Source organism: Ascidiella aspersa, chromosome 3, assembly GCF_963924565.1.
Source record: "Ascidiella aspersa chromosome 3, kaAscAspe10.2, whole genome shotgun sequence".
In the NCBI taxonomy this organism is placed as follows: Eukaryota; Metazoa; Chordata; class Ascidiacea; order Phlebobranchia; family Ascidiidae; genus Ascidiella; species Ascidiella aspersa.
In genome coordinates, this window is record NC_139449.1 from 33,745,161 (window position 1) to 33,769,824 (window position 24,664).

Sequence of the window (24,664 nt, forward strand, 5' to 3'; positions counted from 1 at the left end):
GCTGGCCGCAGCTCCGTAAATTCTCCTCTCGTTTCTTTGTTGTTTTAGGACGCACGGCGCACGTGACAGCCGATTTTCGCACGGTGCGATTTGACGGGTCGCAGGTGAAAATCGTAAAAAAACGCGGGCGTTTAGGGCGTATAGGCTACGGAGTACACAGCCCTATTTACTAATATACAAACCACTTACCAATTAAACGGAAAATTCTGGCTAACAAATGCTGTATCATAACGCTTTTAAAAAATTGTACGACCGTAAAATACTGTTTTCTTTTAGCCTTACTGACTTTTCAGCTAATGGTCCAACAACGGAAAGTGGCGTTAAACAGTTACCCTGTGACGAATCGAGATGACTTGCCCCAAACCGGAAGCTGTGACGTCTGATTTATTCGACATTGTGTTAAGTCGTCCGATTTCGATTCGTTTCAGTAACAATTACTCACGCGCGCCATCTTGCGGTAAATAAAAAATAGTCGATTGGCCGCGTGTAATGTGTTGCGTTAAAACTATATTGTAAAAATAGAAATTGATTTTTACGTTAAATAATCAAACATATGTAAAACTCAGGCGCCAAAATAGCTGCACCACGTAATGCACGTATATCAGACCGCATCCAAAATCTTACAAAACATAGTACAGTTTCTTTTCGTCTGTCTGTATTCTATCTGTTAACAACTGTTTGCTTTGCAAACCAGGAACCGAGAATAAACTGTGATAGCCTATGGATAGAACCAGGTTTCGGAAACTCCTGCCAATATTGACCAGGCCAATATAGAATAATTCCTAAAGCAATAAAAGGCCAAGCTTACGTAACATACAACTATTTATGACCTAATAGTTGTTTAAATTACCCTGCTAAGATAAGGATGAAAATTCGCATGGTCACCGCTTGTAGCGACTGGTTTCAGCTGAATATTTGTCTCGAATGTAAGACTATAAACACCGTAGCTCTTAAAATTTGCATTTATTTTTAATTGAATGTAAAACACATAAATACTATTTTCACAAATATGAGCTATTGGATTTGATTAACTGTTTGCCCGCTACGCGCTACAGATTGTCTTGTCGGAAAGACAGGAGTTAGTATGTCGATAATTTCGTAAAGCTCCATATATAATAATTTCGTAAAGCTCCATATACAATTATTATTTTTTTACAAAGATACAATTTCCCAATGAATATTGGTAATTCAACGCTTTTGCCAAATGGCGGTGGCGTTAATCCTCTTGTCTGGTGGTATGTCGACCGATCTTATTAAATACTTTCGTATACGAACAATATAACCCAGCTTAAAAACCCATACTTACCAATATCCATCGCTTCAAGCTATATTTTGGAGGAGCGATTTTTACAAATCGATTTCATATACACACCGCTTAAGGCGCCGGCGTGTCGGGTTATAATTCTTGTCCTAAAAATATATAGTGGCCAATTTTTAGTGACCATAATAGTATCGGTCCTATCGATACTAGGCTGTTGTCGGTGCCGATCTAATAACAAAATATAGGCTTATAGCAACTTTATCCTTAATTTGCGATCAACCGCAGACATTTTACCTTAAAAGATAAATTTATCAAAAAATAGTAAACGTATAGCTAAACTTCTTAACGTTTGACCTAATAACCTGTAAAAAATACATTTTGTCACTTTCATCTAATTTTATGTTTAGTACAGTAATGACGTCATTTGGTATCATACCGGGTCGCGTCGACTACAAGCGTTTTCACTCACGCTTTCCTGATTATTCAAGCAAAACCACAAAGGTTTTAAAAAAAAGATCTAAAACAGCTTTATTCATCAAGAGCAGAATTCTATATAGTTACGCAAATAGCATCGTCAGTTCTGCTCAGATTCTTATTCAAACAGATTTTCTGATTATAAAGCGCGTTTTGTACAAACCAACTCCACGTATACCCACCAGTTGTGGCGGCGGGCGGCCGCGTTATTGATCTTCTTGTCGGATCGGTATCTGCTCACGTCTTCCACCGCGTCCTTAAGTCCCTGCATGACCAGGACTATCAGGAGCGGTAGGACGCTGACCTCGGGCGCTATGGCCTCGACCTGAGGCACGAAGTTGAGTCCGACGATGAAAAGAAAGTAGAAGTTGGCGAGGCGGTGAAATTGCTCAAAGAGGTTCTTGGGCAGAAAGGACAGGATCGTATACTTTGTAGTCCGAACTCGGTTATCGGCGTACCCGGGGCCAAAACGCTCCCATTTATCGACGCACTCTGCGTATCGGGAGCCGTTAGGGCTGACCCGGTTCACTGGGGAAAGACCCCGTTGCCCCTGGAATACGAAACGTCGGTTCGGGACACGTTTTTGGCGGCGCCCGAAAAAGTCCCGGATCCGATCCATGGCGCGCTCTTCTGGCAGCGACGGCGGCGTCGCGAGCGTCCGTGTGTTACGTCACAGTCGTCCTTGTGTCGCGTCACAGGTCACATCACAGTCAGTTTACACAGCAGTCAGTTTAAGTCACATTCAGTTTCGCTTCACAGGCGTGCGACCCTAAGAAACTATTTCGGAAAGACACATGAAAGATTTCAGAAACAAACTTGTTTTTGGTGACGCAACACTCTTTTGAAAAGAATGACGGAACAAAACACAAAATTTCTTTGCAACAGAATATAGTTTATCAGATGTAGAAAATATTTGTATTCTATACATTATGCTAAAAGAAGTAGCAGGTGTATTGATCCGGCCTGTCTGTTAACTGAGCGGTGTACAGTATCGGCTATCCCGTATACAAACAACACTGTACGGAAAAAATTCCACCATGTGTTTGCTCAGGGCTTCTCAAACAAATTCTGCAAACTCAGTTAATTTATTAAATCTTTCCGCGATTGTTATGTTTCAGTTACGAGCAGAGCATTTCTCATTGTAAGCTTCTGCACACAATTGCAAGTCGTTTGAGATTTGGGGGCTCTTACGTTTTGATGCGTAGAAAAAAATAAAAAAACGAACCGTCTACAAATTATGATCATTAAAATCCTACCGCAACGCACATTATTTGTGTTGTCAAGTATTATTATTATTCTTACACCTACATCTAAACGCTAACCCTAACCCAAATATTGTGCGTAAAGCATAATTTGTAGACGGTACCTTTTTATATTGTGTTTTTTGGGCTTTTTTACGGACAAAATTGAAAGAGCCCCGAGATTTGTCTTGTGAATGCGTTTTCCATTTGCAGACAAAGTGAAAAAACCACTAAACTCAAAACTTAAAAACCCTAGTGAAACACATGGTCAGACTTTTGTCAAAGGAACATATATTTTCGCCAAAACCTTAGCGGAACAGTGATCGACAAGCACCTGCTGCCAATGGTTTCGCATTCAACAAAGATTAACCCTCTTCCATAAAATACAGTAATAATAGAAACGTACAATTTATGTAGATAAAAACACTAGTGTAGAATGACTGTAGATATACTTGTGACCCTAAAATTAGTTGTGCTACCAACAGCAAGGTCTAGACCAATGGTTCTCAACCTATTTTCTTTCGTGGCCCATTTATGTTGCAAAAAAATTCTGTGGCCCAATAGAATTTTTATGAAACAAAAAAACTTTAAAATAGGTTTAGAACAAAACACAGCAGTACATATTTCAAAACAGATTATTTATTCAACCGTGCATTAGTGAGATACTTGCGGCTGAACAATAAATTGACATTCCTTTTTAATTCCTCCCCAAGCCATTATTCCTGTAAAATTAACTATAATGACACAAATGAAACTAAATCTAGCTTTTTTAAATTGGTCTGTGGCCCACCTCAATGTTCTTATGGCCCACCAGTGAGCCATGGTCCACTGGTTGAGAACCACTGGTCTAGACTTTAGACCAACAGTTTGTGAAATCGTGGGGTGGATATTTGCCGTTCACCCATCAACTCAATACTGCTGAAGTCGAACATGAGGAAAACAACATTAAAGCCCAACTGAGTTATTGGCCAGCAAACAAATTTGGCCCGTATAGACACGCCCTACGTGAAAAGTAACAAAATTTATAGGCTCAATAAAAGTAATACGAGAGCAAGGTAGAGTTTGCTTGAACAAGGAAAACTACGATAGGTACAAATCGCAGTAAAAGGTGTCCTAAATCCAAGTTTCGGTCGAATTTCCTAGCTTATATTATGGCCTGGGTAAATAACGATAAATTTTTCAAGTGTTAAACATGAAAGTTCGCTTAAAATCTTACAGCAAAATATTTGTTTTTTACTGAGCGGATTTTAAAATATTTTTTCGTGCTCAATCTTAGTGTAACTGAAAAAAGTATTGCAACTTTTTTTACATATATAGCTAGTATACTTTTGCAAAAACCTTTGCAATTCAGCGTATGGAAATATTACATTTTTGACAAATTAAACTCACCCTAAAACAGAAACGATAGATTTCGGATTGTGCATCTAGGGCTGGGTTTCATAACCAGGGGTGCTGAACTGTTTTAAAGGGATGCTGAATCAGACACAGAAAACGTATTCGTATAACTATTTCCTTACTCCAGTAAATGCAAAAAACTAACTTACGTTTTAGTATTGTGTTACTGTTTTATCCGGTACTTGCATAAAAATAAAATTGCAATGGTTTTGTTATTTAAGTAATTCTAGAAGGTGGCGCAAGAATTGGTTGGTGATTCGAAAGGGGTGCAGCAAGAAAAAATGTTAAGAACCACTGATCTAGAGTTTAAAAACACTATCAACAACAAAGCCAACGTCATTTCTCAGAGTCTAATGAGTAATATAAACTAGTTGAGCTAAAACGTTAACATACAGTCAACGGCATACCTTCCATAACAACAACAAAATGAAAACACACAGCATGGTATGAAAATTCGCCAAATATAACATACAGTCACAATTAACATTTGTTTCTGTGACATATCTTCGATTTGCGAGTACTTTTTTTTAAAAGAACAGCAAATTCCTATCGTGCAAATGTCAAATTATCGCATTTTAAATTTTCTTTATGCAACTATTTTTACCTTCTTGCACAAATATGTGACCTAATGTGACGTTCGCTTGGTAAACCTAATTCATACACAAATTAGCCATGTGGGATAAACATCAAAGTTATTTGTCCAAAAATGTCAGATGTTATTAAAGAAATATGTTATCTTATGCAAAAACATAGCTTTGCCGCTTGTCACTTTATCAAACGGGTAAATATAAAAAAAAAACTCTGTAAAACATATTGGACATCAACTGACAAATACCAAAGCTTTTACTCTTCCGTATCCCAATTCCAAACACAATTGCTTCCAATTTGACTAAAACAACAGTCTTATTTTGTTTGCCGCACGAGTAAGCCTTACTGGAACTAAATATCGCCTTGCCAAAATTGATTTAATAACACAGTGTTTCTCAACCTTTCATGGCCAGCGGCACCCCTCAGAAATAACAATCAGATTGCGGAACCCCTACAAGATTTTTCTCTAGGCTATTTACCAGAGTGTCAACATAAACTAAACTGGAACAACTATAATTGGTTATAATTGGACTTATTCCACTGTAATATTTACAAAAAAAGTTGTAAGAATTGAGCAAAAATCAGATTTTTAAAGATTCTCAAATATCTGTGGGCTCCCATAAGAAATGGAGACTATAACTGGTATTCCAGGGTACGGTGGTAGAGAACCACTGTGATAACACAACACACACTCCTCTAAAATGTGAAAACTGAAAACATAAACGTGCCAGGGCATAAACAGAAAATTGCCATCGTAAAGGAAACGAATACGTTCAGGAAATTAGCATTATAAACATTAAAGCCTTACGAATAAACACTACAACTAACGAAAACAACCTACCGAATTGAACCATTTGCGGACAAAATGAGATGACACACTGAATATGTATATAGTCGCGTAGTTCGTTGCTCTTGGTTCTATTATTATTTTCCCATGACTTTTAATTTCTACCACCTAGTTTACGTGTTTGCATTATTTTGTGTTTGTTTTTTCCCACACTGATAATGCCGGATTGGCGAAATATATTTCTCTATTAATAACTAGAACTTTTAATTGACTGATTTAGACTCAGACAAGAAAGTATATAAAATGTGCTGATTAACACTTTCAGGATTAAACAATTAACTTCTTAAGGTGTGAGGTTGAAATGTTTTTTTTTTAGAAAAATAACACCGATAGACAGAGATAACTTAGCTTCCTAAATTTAAAGCCAGTTTCGGCTCAATAGTATGGAAACCTTACCTTTGCATGTTTCTAAATATTTAGTTTTTTTTCACGACGTAAAGTTATAATGTAAGTTTGAGACGTCATCCTTGAAATGCTCATTGCCCCTAAACAAAAATCCTGGCCTGGTGATGACATCATTTGGTATCGGATAGAAGGACGATTATTTTGTCAAAAATATCGGATATCAAAAATCGAAAGTTTGCGTGCATGGTCTCAATTTCCTCGTATTTTTTTATAAACAGCCTTATAAGTGAAAAGCGTTTTTACAGCACGTTCTAAAATATTATAAGTGTTATCAGAGAGTAAACTTGCCTTGAAAACAAAATGGTGCCAGTACTTTAGAATGGACACCGGTTAAACAAACTGCTTGCTAAATTACCAAAATAGCGTTTGCCTTCTGAACAGCATTTTTATCCGAAAACGCACACAATGTAATAGTTTTTGATGGCGACGTTACTAGCCTGGTAGTGATAGGGTACCCAACGAGGTTCGAAAAACCCGACTTTTCTTTTAGGAATATCGCATTAATTCGTGTATATTTAAGCGCGGGATACATAACAGAAAAAGTCGCCACCACCCTCGATTCACGGCTATATAGCGTCACCTGCAAATCTCCACACTTTGGGAATATCGACGCGCATTTTAAAGCCTATATGTTTCGATATCTAGGCCCACCAAGTTATTTTAACTGATAAAAGGTTCCCAAAGCAAATAAAATCTTATGGACACGATTTTAACAAAAGATGAACCCACAATTCAGTAGCGCATTATGCAAGCTAGGTTATTCGTTGCAACTAAACAACACATACTTTGCGGACCACTTGCATCTTATACGGATTCGCACTCACGCCATAGCATAAAGAACGAGGTCAAAAAAAAGTATAAGATTAATTGGTATACAGCGAAGATAATTATAATGGGTCTACCTCTACGTAGCATCATTCCATTTACCTATTGGGTTTAGGACCATATACTTTTCATTCGCAGACTTACGAAAACTGCTTCAGGGACTCAATTGGGAAACAGCTATACTAGCCTACAAAAAACTTTAAAATATGGTATGAATCAAGTAATTCAATAATATACTGCGGTCATCTTACCAAAACGCTTCCGCTTGCTAATCGATCTAACTTTTTCAGCTGCTCAGTGGCTCTCAAAACATACCGGCGCTAAACGAGCTGGCCATGGCCAACGAACAACGGCAAGTGTGGATAAACAACAGTCAAGTATTGCTTTGCGGCAAGCCGTCTTAAACTTGAATCGCGATTTAAAGGCACACAATGGCAGGAGTCTAGACGCCAAAGAAAGAAACCGCCCTGGAAATACACAATCGAAAAAGTTCGACGCTACTCCGACTCCGACAATGCTTTGTGGTCGCAAACAATCTTTGGATTCCAGACTAAAGATCCCCTCAGATCAACCACAGGGCCTTTTTCCAAACAAAAATGCTCACCCAAGCGCGTAAACCTGCTAATGGGCTAAACGCCATGCGTGGAAGGGTTCAAAGGTTGCTCATGAATAATGAACGACCCGCATATGTCGGCCGTTGTTAACTGGATGATGTATGGGTGGGAAAATCAGTGCACAAATTGAGCGATCGCCAATACGACGCACAAATTGCTGGAATTATTTAACGATCTTGTAAATTTCGTTCAAATGGCAGCATTGGATATTTAATTGGCCATTAACTCACTTGTAAAAGATAATGAAATAACTCGAAGTTTTTTAAAACTTGGATAAAACCAAGATCAGAAATTTTCAAAAGAATTTATATTTCGCCTAGACTGGCATCGTCAGTCCCTTTTTTAAATAGAATTCTATATCTTATAATAAGAAACTGGGCGAACATTGAAATTTCTTCGTACAATAATTACAATAACACCAGGTTCGGTATTCATACTAACTATACTTACTAGACATAAGCTGTCGAAAGATTAATTATGGCAAATAAACTTCAACAAAACATATTTCCAACCTTCAACACAAAATATTATCAGACTATAAAGTAAGAGATATATTGCGGAACATTTTAAACCTTCTCGCCGAACCCCAAACCCAGATTGAGAACCACTGTACTAAACGAGGGGCTTTGAAAAGCCTTAATGAAATGAGGCAACCTTCGAAAGATTTCGATACAAGCACATAACTCGAAAAACCTGCTGTGGTGAGATTCGAACTCACGACCTCGGCCTTACCGGGTCAGTCGCCCTACCGACAAAAAGAACCAATAGTAGCACAGCTGCAAACCTGTTCTTTGGTGCAAATTGATTAAAGGCAGTATCACAAAATCCTAAAACTGATCAATTATACGCAAGCGTTTTGAGTGTTTTCCCATTCTCAACCGTTTTTGCAGATACATTTCAGAGGCTCATAAACGCGTGTTTTTTATTTTGTTTTTTTAGGTTTAAGGCAGTTTTTATAAACACCAAAATAAATTTAACAAATAAAACTCATAGTTAAAAACATGAGTAAAAACAGGATCAGACGTTTTGTTTAAAGGAAAATATATTTCACCAAGTGGCATCATCAGTTCCTTAATTCGAATGAAGATTCATATGCCACTTGGCGAAATATATTTTCCTTTAAACAAAACGTCTGATCCTGTTTTTACTCATTTTTTTAACTATGAGTTTTACTTGTTAATATACGCGTCAGCGGAGCAGTGATCGACTGTCTAAAACCTGCTGCCGATGGTTTTGGATTCTATAAAGATACACCCTACTGTTAAATTTAACAAACGTTTGCTATTTCCTCAATTTTGAATCTGTCAATAAGTTGTCAGTTTACAGCAACCATATACTTGTTTTACAAAGTTTATAGCACGCCTTACTAGGCGGATATTGATAAGATTTTATTGCGTACCGCCATGCCTAGTTTTGCAATGTTAAGTGCTATTAGAAATTTCATGTTTATAGCGTTAACTACCTAGGTTTGACCAAGCTTTCCTGGCAACAGATTATTTCGCAATGTCAAGTCACCCCGAACAGCAGATACCTCATGATGGATGACTTATTGACGTTGTGTGGCTTTTAATGTGAGCTGTCCCTGTTATCAACACAAAAAAAATAATGAAAACAAAACGCGGCTCAAGTAAGTATAGTCGTACAAATCAGCCTTAAACCGCTTACCAAATTTATTGATGCATCAAATGGTCGTTTCGGTTGTTCGCTTTTATACAAACCACCATAGCTTCATAGCTTATTACTGTGTATTTATCGACTCAAATGACAAAAACGCAACATAACAACAACAAATAAATACAACGCACATTGGTAAATTTATTAAACTCAGGCCGGCATATTAACTAGTGCCGTGTTGGCTTTGAAAATACTAAATAAATCAATAACAGATAAACACAACAAATTTCAACTTATTCTCATCCGGCTTTCAGTAGCCGTACTCAAAACAAATATTGGTCAGCTAGGGTTATACTGAAACGTGTTTATCCACAAGAGTACATCTAATATAGATTTAATAAGCGAAAGCCAACTTTAAGGGTTGTTCAGTCGTTCAAGTTGAAAAAAGTACAACACAACCGAAAAATTTGCGGCTGTGCAACATAGGCGCCTGACACAAAAACTGCCCTGCTGAGGCACAAACGAAATGGCCACCGTTTAAACAAAGAAATGCGGCAAACATGTCGTGTGGCAACGTTGCAATCGCGCTACTCTTTGGTTGTTTACCTACCAAATCAATGATTGCTTTGCCGCCGCTAAAGCGATTGAGCGAGGGAGAAAGACTAGCAGGCCAAATAAAAAAAACAGCTGAACTTTAAGCTTTTTTAAACTCAAGGTTCGGTCCACTGTAACAACGGAGGCCCGGCCCTCGTTATAGTTGAGTAAGCAGGCTGGAATCTGTGCTCTTAATTTCGGTCAGTTTCGCATTCCTCTGCTTTTGTTTCCGCATTTCCTTCGCGGTTAAACTTAATGGCTCGTTATTTTAAGAAGAGACAACCTCTTTATGAAGTTTGGAGGCAAAACAATGAAAGTTTTTTTGTAAATGGCCGCATTTGTTTATTCTAAATAGGCTAATTGGGTGGCACTATATAAAGACAAATTGTATCAATTCTCATTTCTACTTTGACATGAAGAGGCACGGTTGCGCGAAAGCTTTTCGCAAATCAACGAAAATATTTTTAACTTTTCAAAGATAATGTTTGCTGTCGGCTTTTCAGTCACCATCAATGTGAGACCATTCCTTACGTAATATGCTGCATCCCATATATTATGACGCCGAAACACGTGATGTCACTTTTAATATCGACAAAACACTAACTGGTACAATACAAAACGGCATCAATTCCACATAGTTATTAAAGTTTATTTAATAAATTCGGCTATCAAGCAAGATTGCAAACCTTCACTAGTGGCGCGGGTCTTAAATTAAGGAGGTACCTAAAGCCTCAAGGAAATTAAAAAGGTCGTCGTGGTGTATAATAAAACCCCTTACTGTTTCAGTGCTGTTGATGGACCACGCAACCATTAAAATGAATATCTTGTCATTTTCATTGTCTAACGTTTAGGAACTTTTGAAGAAAAGCAATATAAACAAGTTTTAAAACTAATGACCTGGAATTCAAATTAGTTTAAAGTAACAATGTCCATTAGACGAATATATATTTCTCAACATAAAACACGTATTGGTGCTTTAGATCATTGATTTTTACTTGTTTCATGGTGGCAATATTATTACAGCTTGATAATGAAATTGCAAAGCCAAAAGGGTCGAGTAGATCGACATCATCTTGAGTAAGGTGTTTCAAAACGAGCTTGTATCATCTTCACAGATCCGTACATAGTGTACCCAACTAACATTACAGTTCGAAGCTTCATCGTCAACGTAATGTGTGTGTTTTTGGGAAGTGTCTGCTTCTAGGTGATTTCCGAGGTTGTTGTATGTCTTATCAGTCAGTCAACTGAACACACCATTGACGCTTGGGTAAACACGAAGGTGGTTTCACTGGCCGGGCTCAACGTGTTAAATTTAATTTGTTTGTTCGTTGCATCAGCGAAGTGTGGTACACCAAGTTCAAACAGATGTGGAGTTTAATAGTTATTTTAAGCGGGACTGGTGCAACATGTTCACCGCAGATTCCCAACTAATTTGCGACGAATGCCCCATAAAAGGTTGGGAGAAACTGTGTGGATGACAAATAAAATCAGGAATTTCTCAGCAATGAAAACGCAAACCTAGAGGATAATGTTGCTTTCTACATTCAAAATCTTTCACTTTTATAATTGGAATTCCAGCGTGGTTAAATCCTGGTTTTAATTTTATTCGCCGTGTTTTCAATGACAAACAAGTCCAGGCCTTTTCATACTTGCTTTACTCACTGATCAATATATTTGAAATTAGGAATATTTTTCTAGAAACCCAACATTTCACGATTAATCCAACACATTCAAAACTACGAGAAAAAATTACGTTACCGGCAATTACAGTTGATTCAATTCGCATTTTTTTATTTCTATTTGGCAATATAAAATCAACTGTAAAATGGAACATCAGGGTTTCAAAACCGCGTTAATATTCCATCGATAGCAAGGAGTGGTAGATGGAAATAGAAAACCGTGGTGTCAACACAATCTTCACAGCGGCAAAGCGTATCGCTTAACGTACAAATCAAGCATGAAGGACGCAGAGATTTTCTAAAAGGCTGGATGTTTTTGTTGGACTAAGCACGACCAAAGTTTCCATCGAGTTTGACCAAGTGTCCAGTTAACTTCCAAAGTGAGCAAGTCATTAGGTGGAATATTACCAACTATACATAAATTTTTTAGAGGTATAAAAACGACCTGCAACACAAGGATCTGGATATCTCGCAGCGAATTTCCGTTACGCTGGACAACTCTAAACATTTACTGACTGAAAATTCGTTTCACAGAATAAAACAACCAGATTTAAAGCTTTCCGCAAGAAAAAAACAACAAGTTTCCAAGTTGAACAAAGGATCTGCTTGGCTTCTATTTTTTTCTGATGGTTTTACAAAACTCGTTACCACTTGTAAAGACGTACGCTGCTACAAAACGCCAAATAATGTCGTTCAACATGGTTTGCAACAAATAAGGCTCAAAGATATTTAAAATTAAAAAAAATATGTAGGTTTTCAAAGATCTTAAACTAAACTAGTCGATATGTTTTAAAGATAACTTAACAAAATAATACAAAGCTATCGACAACGCAATAACAAATAGTTTCAAAAAAACTACAAAGGCACTTTCAAATCATACAACTTAAGCTGCATATAAATATAAATTCTAAGCGTTTTAAACGACTTTCAGAAATATTTTCGAAGGCAGTTTATTACGCAAATCATTTTAAGGACAGTTAAATACATACAAACATTCAAAAACTTTGTCACAACACTGCACATCTGTAAAACGTTTATCAGACCAATTACTGACCGATAAGCTTGACCACCTCAGCTTTCTAAATCCACGTAAAAGCCCAGGATAGGGCAAGACACTTGGTAAATATTATTTCAACAGTTTGAAACCTGTTTTTCCTTATTAACGCTGTATTACAAATGTTTACTTTGTCGCTATAAAAACGCAGGTTTCATTTAGTAGCGATGAGGCTGGTAATTCAAGTTATCAAACAGCTTTATTTTTGTACGACCACCAGCAAATAGTAAACCAAAGAAAATACTTGACTTTTTGCAACAGCAAATAGCGTGGTTTTGAAGTTTCGTACTTCGACGACAAAAAGGGCGTGGTTAGATTTTCAATTGAATTGAACTGTCTGTATTGTAGCTCAGTGTTGCTCATCCTTTTACGAGCGACAAACTTTAACATAGAATCGAATTTAAATTGTTCCACAATAGGTTATGTCAGAAACCACAGAAACAAATACAAATCAATCCTATGCGAAACGGATTTGGTGTGCAGGAATTAAAGTAAGGTTTATATAAAGAAAATTACATAAACTTTACTTTTTGAAACAACTTGTAGTTTATATTTTTAAACAAGTTGTAGTTCATATTTGCAAACAAGATGTAGCGTCATCGGCCCCAATCGACATTGAATAAGCTCAGAAAAAAGTACTCAGCCCAACTGAACGAGCTGGCTAGTATACAACCGGTTTAGAATTACTATAATGTAGCTTTACTGTAAATACGTGCTTTTGTGATGAAATTTAACGCCCAGCGCAAGATAGCAACATGCAAGGGTTACGTTGGGTCACGTCAGCGCTACGCAAGCGTTGGGTCACGTCGTGAGTTAAACGCGTCAGCACTTGATTTTACGCACAGCTCTGTTTCAAACACAATAAAACAAAAGGCATTTTTTTTAGTTTTGCGACAGTAAAATAAAATACGAGGGTTTTGGTCCCTTTGAAAAACTTGGAAAAGCACTTAAGCCGAGAAAATAATAAAAAAAAATAAAAAACAGAGAGCACAACCTATAAGTGATCATTATTTCACAAAGGATTATTCTTCAACGACAAACTATCACACCTTTGTCGGTTTTAACTAACTTCTAGTTACAATTTATACAGCGGGAAGGCTTGAGAAAGAGGAAGCAAGGCTTCATATTCAGAAGCGTTCAAGGAAAATTATAGAATTAAAAAATCGTTTGCCCTTTATAGGACTAAACTGCATCTCAATCAGATAAATGGTTGTTTATAGAGGGATGCTCAACGCAGAATATCGAATTATTAGATTCGAATACCAATTGGATTCGTATCCAACTTTTGACGTTTAATTTCGTTGAGAAGCACTGGTCTGAAAGAGTACAAGCGTCTGTGTGAAAACTGGCACCTGGTAGATTTGCTTCTGGTAATGTAAGACTCATGTTTGCCCTTGGGCGGATACTTGGTGTGCTTTTGGTTATGACAAAGGCTCCTTACGCTTTATAAGGGTATGTACAATGGGGTGGGCAAACTTGTCAGCAACACATGCCGTGTTTTCAAATTTAAGAGCTATAAAAAGTCGCATAAAATGAGGTTTAATTATTATTTTTTCATTAAGTTTTATGTTTGGTTCTATAAAGCAGTTTCAATGAAATAATGCTACATCACAGGGTAAACTAGTTTAATGCGTGTGCTTTTATCTATTGAAGTTATTATTAAAAAAAAAAAACTTGGATAAAAAAATTGTTTAAACAATAGGTAGTACACCTTTCCATTAAATTATTGGATACTACTCTTCAAATGGAGGATCCAGAAAATATTTTAAAGAGCCATGTGCGGTTCGCGAGGCCAAGTTTGCCCACGTTTGGTAGGCCTATAATATACCTTTGAACAAATCTCTTAAACTTCAGACAAAGTCTTCAACCTTATAAATTGGGAAGCTTCAAATACATTTTAAGAGGATACCCTACTTCCATTAAAATTTCTTACATTTCACATTTAAAGCCTTAAACTTTAACGAAGGTATTCTAGTAGCCTACATTTTATAGGAGAATCTACGTTTTAAAAGGATAACAAACATTTGACAAAGCTTTAACAAAGCAACTTAAACGAAGTTTGCTTCGACCACATTTACACGGATATGTATCATTTCACAACGCCAGAGCATTTGACAAAGCTTTAAATCTTTAGGAAACAGACCTTACTTACATTTTACAAGATGTTGAACTTTAAACACAGAAAACGAACATTTAAAATAAGCCCTTTTCTCGCGCATTTATTAAAAGGTTTCAAACGTTTGTCCGAAATTTCTAATTTTTTATTAAAAGTCCTGAACATTTTGCAGGAATTTTAACAATACAAAGCATTAAATTTTAGATGGATGGCCTCGTACTCATGTCACGGTTTACAGGCGCATCAAAACTTTTAGAAGCACGAAACATTTTACGAGTAACGCGTCGAAATTATAAGTACACCAAGTAACTCATATAGAGAAAAATCATATTAATTTTAGCATACAACGTGCCAATAACGACATACTATCTAACTGAGTAGTACCTATACTACAAAGTTGCTAGACTTAAACAGAGTTATCTATCACGTCATTTTTTTACATACAACCGAGAATAGTTGCTATATACAAAGTCGCTAGGGTATAAAAAAACTTAAGTAGTATTCACTATTCATTGAATATCATGGCACAGATCTCTGTTTCGTAACATTTAAAAAGCAACAAAAGTAATTATTCTGAAGTTCCGTTTGGTTTGCCGATGTCAATGTTTGCCATTAATGTAGTGATATTTTGCCCCATACAATATTTGTTTAAAATTAGCTCGGGCATCTGCAATGTTTTCCTCGGAACAAGAAAAAACACTTTGAGACGATGACAAGCCTTCTGGTCAATCATTTATAAAATTCCAAAGCCTTATAGGGGATGGGGAAATCCCAAAGATTCAAATGTTACGTCCTGCAATACAATTAAAGAGTGGATAATAAAACTATGTGTTTCTTAACCTTTTGTGTGGCGTTTTAAATAATAATCGTAATAGTAATAGCGAAGCTTTGGCGGCGCAATTCAATTCACTAATTAAATTTATAGTAAAAAAGAAGAGATAAGTCACTATCATTAATAAATCCAAATTTAATAAATATTGCCATGTATTCGTATTGCCTTCACATTTTTTGGTAATTTGGATAAACTTGTTTAGAACCAATCCTAACAAATCTATCCAGATGAAACAAGCAGTCAGCGATCAAATCAAACAGTGCCTCAATTTTTGGTCGCGACCCACAGGCTGAGAAACACTGTGATGAAGTACAACAAATGTTAGATTGAAAAACGTTGACAGTTGTAGGCCGCCCAAGAACACCAAATTAAAAGTTTGGTACAAATTCACCAAAAGGCTATATCACTTTGAAATTGAATTATCTCCAAGCTTGCTAAGATCACTGAGATCGTGTTACTCTATAAGAGAATGTACAACATTTGGAAGCACGATAACAATCTAAAAGCTCAAAAGATCGAGTAGATTAACATTATCTTGATTAAGACGTTTAGATACGAACTTGTACCATCATCAGTTAATGTGACTGAAAAGTAAATCAAAACATCACCTTAGAAAGGTGCGACGCAATTCTTATCATTCTAAACCGCATTAACTAAAGAAGAAACATGTGCGTAGCAAAACATCTTTAAACGAGATGATGTGGATCTGCTGTTAGGCTTTGAAATCCATTATCAAGCTATATTACAGATCCGTGCATTGTGTACCTAAATTAAAAAACTCTTATTGCAAAGCAACCTGCACGAGTGCACGTTGAAGACCGATCGCTTACTAACGCCCTGTCTTTGGCAAAACGTCGGTGGGCACAAGTTGAATAATAAGCCCAAATCCCTGTGTATAACCAGTCGCTTTATGGCTAGAAGGATGTTAGCCAAGGAGAACTAACAGTTGCAAAAATTCAAATGTATTTACTTGAAACACAATCTTGGTTTTAACTGTGATGTTTAATACGAACTTGCACTTACCAAAAATGCACAAAAAACTTTTAACCAAACTTCATTTTCACTCTACGCTCATATTTAAACCCTGTAACACAGTGGTTCTTAAACTTTTTTAACCGCGGACCCCTAAAATATTTTTTTTTGCTTCCTGTGGACCAAGGTTGGCTAGAAATTCTCAAAAATGACGTCATCCATTGACGCCACAATACCAATAGACTTCAGAAATCTGCAGTTTACGGTCCACAAAATGGAAAAGTAAAATGGAGTCTAAATGCATTCATTGCAAAAATGTTCATTTTTAATTAAAGCCCTTACTTTGAAAAAGTGTTTTTACATCTAAAATATGCACTGATATTTCGATATGACTTTTACGGACCCCCTGAGACTAGTTCACGTACCCCTAAGGGGTCCATGGACCCCAGTTTAAGAACCCCTGCTGTAACAAAACCATGCTTATCTTTTGTCCGGATGATCTTCGACGCACAAGGAAGTGTTTTGACTTCAGCAGGTTATCAAGATCCTACTAAAGTGTGATCGTCTATTTTCTTTAACATAATCTTATGGTAAATCATTCCTACGAAAGTGTGTGCACTTGAAGTGTTCTGAATCACCAACGATAGCGTCACACATATCACAATGAGCTCAATGAGGTTAAACTTTTTTAGTTCATTGATAATGTATTTGCATGAAAGCAATACCCGGCTAGTCTGTCGTGAGGTTGGAACTCAAGATCGATTAAAGTAGCTACAGACTCTGAGGAAAGCAGTTCGATAGATAACCAGATCATCGTTTCTTGCTGCATCCTGCTCCTAAGCGCAACGTCATTTTAAAGGGGTTCCAAAGTGTCATATCAAATCACTGAAACATTAATACAACTATGCCCAGCTTTACGATTTAACCCTTGGTAAGTTGTACTGACCAACAATAATATAGTACAGACATCATAGTATACCGCTAAAACAAAGCAAAATCAGTGGATCTATGACAAAGCAAAGACCAGAAAAGCAAGCCTGTGGTGAGGCTCGAACCAACGACCTCGGTCAGACAGGGACCACCTCTCTACCGACTGAGCCGCATAGGCTTACCTGTCAAGCAAGCTGAGAAGCAACCATACCAATGTTGTTTTGCTGCATCCCACATTTATACATCGCTTATAAATGAGTGTCACATTTTACAACTTTTTATAATATAGCGCTTTTTCAGAGTGCGCCAATTTCACCACCAATATGTGACGTGCTGGCAAACTTTCAGTTAAAGTGAACCTTGTTTTACAGAGCTTAGAAAACCTTTGTAATAACTTCGTACTTCATATGCAAGGTTTCATGGTCATTTCCAAACTCGGCGCCGTTAAATTTTGAGCAAAATAAAAATGTAAAGTTTTTTTCTAGTTATGTCCAGCACCACCACCTAGCGGAATTAGCGTATTTGACTGCTGCGGGTAATTCTAAATAAAAGTAATGTATAATACAGTACAATTCCTGTAGCATAAATGCGATTTGTATTACGGCTTATGTTTAAAGCAACAATCTAGTTTACCTATGTGTATATATAAAAAAATCTAGTTTGCCGATGTGTATATATAAAAAAAATCTAGTTTGCCTATGTGTATATATAAAAAAAAATCTAGTTTACCTATGTGTATATATAAAAATCTAGTTTACTTATATACCAAAATAATAGTTCACTTATATAACTTAGTGAGTTAAACGATCGACAGTTCCAACAGTTCAGTACTCGATTTACTGTGGAGCTATCATCCATTTCTGACGGTTCACCCTTCTTCACCCCTTTTGGTTGGTTTATCCCTGCGAAAATTGTATTCAACCTGGGGTGAACCATTCACCAGTTTAAAAAACACTGGACTAGTGAGCCGCGCGTTCGAGATCTTTGCATTAGGTGTACACAAAACTACGGCCCGCGAAACAGATCCGGCCCGGCGAATTTACATTTCCTGTACACGGCATATTTCTGTAATGATCCAAATTTACGGTCAATAATATTTCACTGAACAACAATTCTGTAAATCTCACTACATATTTTGATGAATCATATGTTTTTACGTATCCTTCGTTTTCAAATATGTAAGTCAATACAACGATTTTCAATCCTTACCGTTGTCCGTCTCTTTATGCAACAAATCTGGTGACCACTGGTTTAACGGTTCAAAATGAAAATATTACAAACTGAAAGTTGGGGTATGACAAAATATTTACGTTTTATATAAAAAAAGATTTTTACCGCGGGAAAGTTTTGGTTAGAGCTAAAATGATTGATGGTACTAACTATACGGGGTGCAGAGGGCTGCAGAAATCCCTGTTTTTGACCAACATTCTTGGTCAAAGAAACCCAAAATTCAACAAGCATTACCCACAGAAGGGCGTTACTGTCAGCTAATCGCAGCCGTATTTGAGGAAGTGTGATCGGCTGGTGTCAAATTACGCCCCGATCTGCCGTACAACTTCCTCGCATTGAACAGCATGAAAAGACGAGACGACTATGTGAACGTTTATCGCGGGCGTGAAAATCGATGAACGCTGACTTAAACCAGATTATTTTTCGCAGCAAAGGAGATTTCGTTTCCTCTGGTCGATGCTTTTTATCTTTTTAAAACCATATATATATCTACCGAAACTATCCTTAAATTGCTTATGAGATCCAAAAGAATCACGAAGGCTAAAACTGCCTCTAAGGTATAATAAGAATATCGAAGCTAGACGAATAATAATAATGATATCAAAGTACAAACGAAAGTATCATGTTGAACGGTTCGAATAACTCTTTATTCGTTTTTATGTTAAAATCGATTAAAATGAATAAAGAGTTATTGTTCAAAATGATTCCTACTTCTGTATGGCTTATTCTCATTAAGTCTTACTGCATCCTCCAACCATTATGCTCCAATACGTATATGGTGCTTAAAGACTTTGACTTTACTTTATCAGGTAAGGCTTGTTTTAAACCGTATAAAGGGAAGTGTTTGGCAAGCACATACATAAAACAATACAATAGCACGGATCAGGAAACAGCTTGTCTCCAAACACAAGATTACCAGATGTTGCCTTAGGTCGTTGTGCCCCGATATATAATAGCACGGGTAGATGACGTATAACATGACAGGAAACAACATTGATCCGATTAAATAACGGTAGTTAGAATCTTTAACCGGGTAAAATTGTTTTTTTGCTTTACTTGCTCCAAAGAACCTCATATTTGTAAAGAAAAGCTGATGGCCTACTCACTGCGAGAATGACATTCATTTCACATGAGCTTTGATATAAAATCCATACTTTTTTGTAAATAAAACTTCAATCCGCTGATAACAGCGTTGTGCTCTAAATAAACTGACTAGGCTATCCTAGAAAAGAGCCATTAAAAAGCACTCACTGGCAGAACGTGTCCACGGTTTGGCAGTTGATCTGTGCATCCATCTTCCTCCTTTGTACGTCCTCAATGAGATCCTTGAATCCGAGCACTCCGAGCACCACCAGGAGCGGTATCATGCACACCTGACAAGGAGGAATATGACGTCACAATCTTTGTTTACTTATTTATTGGCTTTGTGTGTCAGTCCCTGACGAAGGCTTGCCGGATAGTAAGCCGAAACGTTGGTAGAAAATAATATATATTGCCAGAGGAACCTGTTTCAAATATACTATGCCTGGTAGCAACAGCATATTTATTAATCTTTGTTTACGTTTAAAATTAAATGATCAACTATGTTGGGCATGAAACCGGTGGTTCAAAAATTAAATTGGACGAATTCAAGTTTAAAAAACTTCACTAATGATAGCGAAGTTCATTCAATTTGAAACATAATCCCCCCTGCCCCCGAGTACCCTCGTTTATAAACATTTGTCGAAAAAATTATCCGCGTTTCTCGAATCCTAAGTCCTAATAACTATATCAATCGGTAAATTTCAGCGGAGGCGCAAGATAACAACTTACTGAAGTCGTGTTGATTACATTTCCCGCTTTCTTGCATGCGAACAAATTAAGGGCATACGGCGGTGAGCATTGTATGAAAAGTGGGCGGGAAACAATGTGCAAAATAAACAACGGTAAAACTCGATTGGCTTTTATGCCAGCCAACGATTGGATACCATCCTCTTATCGAGTAATTAGAAGCAAGACAGTTGAAAAGGCTAGGCCGCTAGTCGAACACCTTTTTCGGATTAAGCCACAAAAAACAATTGAGAGAATTTGACGCATTTTTCTTTAAAATAAAACCTGTGATAAAAAAGTCAAATTAAACCAAAATAAAACATCCAATTTACTTACGCCGCTTTAAATATTTTTCCAAAATGCCATCAAAGATGTTATTTTAACACTTCAAACCATTTTTTTACACCCAACTAGTGTTGCATCGATTATTTATTATTTGTGTGTGCGTTATTGTTTCTCAGCTTTATCGTTTGTACGCGTGTTTTCGTTTTCCTCTTTCTTTCTCACTCACGTAAATTATATCGCTTTTCCACTTTTGCACCTTACCTTTTACGCTTTATTTGTTATCTTATCATGTTTTCCGTTGACACCTAATAATTCGTTACATTTGACACACACACCAGTTTTTCTCTCGTTGTTGTAGTTGGCGTAAACGAAAAACAATGTCGCCAGTCGTGTTTTGGGGCTAGTTTAAGAATCATTATAGAAACCCTGGAAGTTGACGTTTCTAACACCTTTTAGGCGTTGGCCGCTTTTCGTTGTTTTAGTGTTTTAATATTTGAAGTATTAGGGGTGGAATTTTCTACAGTTCCTCATCGGGTTCAGTCGACGCTGATTCGCTTTCGCTTGTTTGCATCACAAAGGCCGTGCTTCGGCGTTACTAAAGTTCATCGCGACCAGCAAACTAAATATAGCGTCGGTTGCAAGTAGGCGAGGGCGACTCTTTTAGGGCCAGCAAGAGCGCCATAATTGCCGTGCTGTGACCAACCGCATTCAGCAGTCAACTGCGAACTGTAAATATTGACATTTTAAGGGTTTGAACTCGATTCCCATACGCTTTTCTTTGAACGTTCACCGCAAACGCAAATGTTCAAGTATAGTTGAGTAATCTCATTGCAGTTACTTTGACTCATTGTTTGTAAATTTTAAAACTTACTTTTTGTGTATAGAACTCCTACTTAAAACCACCCCACAATAATCTGGTAAGTCGAACTTGACTATAAGTTTCCCTAGTAATATTTATAACATATTGGCTTTACTACCGAACGTCACATTTAGGGATGTCCTAAAATAGATGATCGGAGTCGATACCCGATTACAAGTGGTGGTATCTGTACCAGTGTTGTAATGACTTAAGTCAATGACTTGACTTAAGTGCACTCAAGTCACTGTTTTTAAATTACTTGACTTGACTTAAGTCTTTCGGACAAATGACTTGACTTGACTTAAGTCGTTTGAACAAATGACTTGGGTTGAAATAAAGCATTTCTTTAGGTATTTTTTTGATAAAATTGAGCTATTTGTCCAAATTTTTGCACAAAAAACAAATTGCTTGCTATGTATTCCGTTTTCCTAATTTTTTAGTTCAGTAATAGTTCATAATCATACCAGTTTAAAAATTATAATAGTTTAACGTTTTATTTTTACAAGGACATGACTTTAAGTTGACTTGCTCTAATTATGACTTGACTTGTTATTTATTCGAAAAGACTGGACTTGGACTTAAGTTATTTTACCAATAACTTGACTGGGACTTAAGTCATTTTAAAATGACTTGTTTACAACACTGATCTGTACTCGTCCGATACTAGGACGATATTTATATAGGTATATCAGGCACCAATTGAGATGAAACCCAGCTGTTTCCACTTAAAAAAGTAGGTCAGCAACTTGAGGTATTTAAACTTCCCTTAAGCAAAGTTTGGCCTAATGCCCTTAAAAAAAAACCCTTTAAGGTTTCAATTCCACCTATTTTGTTTAAGCATAGTAATGACGTCATTTGGTACCGGATGGATAATATAATTTTGTTCAAAACTTCGAAAAAAGTATCGGGATGCAGTTGACTGGATGCACCTCAAGGTATTTCGCTGCATCCTGGAACAAACAACTATATTTATCTTTGTAAACTTTGTACTGTGTTCTAGATGTTGCGTATCCAAAAAAAATCGTATCTATCTATCTGACATCCCTATAGTTCAGTTAATGTTTTTTAGTTTAATTAAGAATAAAACGTTGTACACTGAATGCAATTAGACTCCACTTCAGTTTCACATTTTTTGGAACGGAACAGCATATTTCTGAAGTTTATTTGCATTTTGACACTAATTTATGATGTCATCTCTAAAACATTCATGCCGTCCCTGGTCCTCGCAAAGCAAACAAATAAATGCGGGGTACACAGTGAAAAAAAGTTTAAGAACAATTGCTATAGTTAGGGTGTTAGACAAATCGTCCATGTAATGGCTAACGACTGTAGTACGACTCCCTGGGCGGATATTTTCGTATCCTTACCTCCTTTGCGAAAGCGTTGATGGCTGGAACCCAGTTGAGAATGATGAGCACCAAAAAGTAGAAGTTGGCCCAGCGATGAAACTGCTCGTACAAGTTCTTCGGGATGAAAGTGAGCAAAGTGTACTTGGTCGTCTAAAAAATACGCAAAAAATATCAATCAACACAATATCGCAATTTTCTTATAGCTTCGTCGCTTAACGTTGGGTATATTCATAGGCGTAGCCAGGGGGGCCTGAGGGGCCATGCCCCCCCAAAAAATTTATAAATATTTTACTCTAAATAATTTGTTTTTTTTAGCATTTATGAGCAGTACCCCAGCAGTCGATCACAGGCTTGCCACAAATTCAATTGTCATGCATTGTTACGTTACAAACAAGTTAATATTTTTAGACCAGTGGTTCTCAAACTGGGGTCCGCGAGACAATTTTCTGGGACCGCGAAGCACCTAACAAAAAAATCAACACGACTCTCCTAAAGAAGATAATTTTTTGTGCAATAAAATTGCCAGGCAACTTACTTTTTTAAACCAAACTCATAAGTTGTACATTAACTTTATTGCACGCTTGAAGTTAAATTGTCCATTTTGACGTCCATTGTGACGTCATAGTGTTGTGTTGTTCTATTAAGAATTACGTTTTACAGCTTGCTGCGCTGCCACTGTGGGCACGGTTTTAAAACTGTTCGTAATTGCTAGACTCAAATAGAGTGATTCGTTAATTAGAGGTTAACATAACTGATAGCAAAGAAGCAAGTGCACCCGTCCCATTGATACAATTAAAAACAAGGTGTTATTTTGTGTTTATTTGTGTATATTATTAAGGACCGAAAGCAATTAAAAAAATGCTTGGGGACCGTTGCGTAATTTTTTAACAAAAGTTTGAGAACCACTGTTTTAGACAGTTTTTTTCCCTTTGACTGTTTTTTGAGTATTGCGTTAACACTCAGTTAGTTGCTGCTCGAAACGGTTTGCTAACATAGATATTTGTGCTCGTTACGGCAGTTTATACAATGGCAAAAGCTAAACCAAAAATTCCAACCTTTTGCCTCCCCAAAACAAAAAAATTTTCGGCTGGCTACGCCACTGGGTATATTGCAATAAATCATATTAAAACAGTGGTGATAGTAGGTCAACGGCGTTCCGGTAAAATAATTAGATAAAATTCGCGTAACTGGTAAAAAATTGCTTTTTTAATCAAGCCATATCTCTTTATATTTGGTCATCGCGCAATCTCTTTGAACGTACTTTAACTAAGATTTCAGTTGCAAATTTGTGCAATACATCGGACAAAAGGTCTATTTTGATGAGCGCAATTCGTTCTCTGTTTGTCGATAATTCTGTAATGTCACCGATTACGTTGTGTTCTTTGTCTCATACTACTTTGTTGAATTACATTTTGTTCGGACATCCTCATTTAATTTGCTCTGAATCTCTCATTTTATTCAACGCTGTACATCAGTGGTTCCCAACGCATGGGTCGCGACCAAATGTTGGGTCTCCTGATTATTTTTTGGGGTCGCTTGTTTTTCAGGCATATTGTATCTTTTCACAAAAATGGAAATCATAATCACAAAATATGAAAACTAAACAGCGAAACCGGCTGAAAGTTAAAGCTGACATGCGTGACTCTATATGCTCAAGCAAAATAACGATTTTAAAAACTCACTGAGAGCAA

General features: G+C 36.9%; 1 protein-coding gene across 1 annotated transcript in view; it reads right to left on the minus strand.

The window, feature by feature from the left end:
• Positions 1-24,664, minus strand: part of LOC146162623 (phospholipid-transporting ATPase VD-like) — a 72,947-nt gene that overhangs the window by 44,880 nt on the left and 3,403 nt on the right. The window contains exons 2-3 of the mRNA XM_083384256.1: positions 22,992-23,123; positions 19,923-20,044 (exon numbers count right to left, since the gene is read on the minus strand). Coding sequence (XP_083240382.1) covers positions 19,923-20,044; positions 22,992-23,123 — 254 coding nt within the window. The remainder of the gene's footprint in view (positions 1-19,922; positions 20,045-22,991; positions 23,124-24,664) is intronic.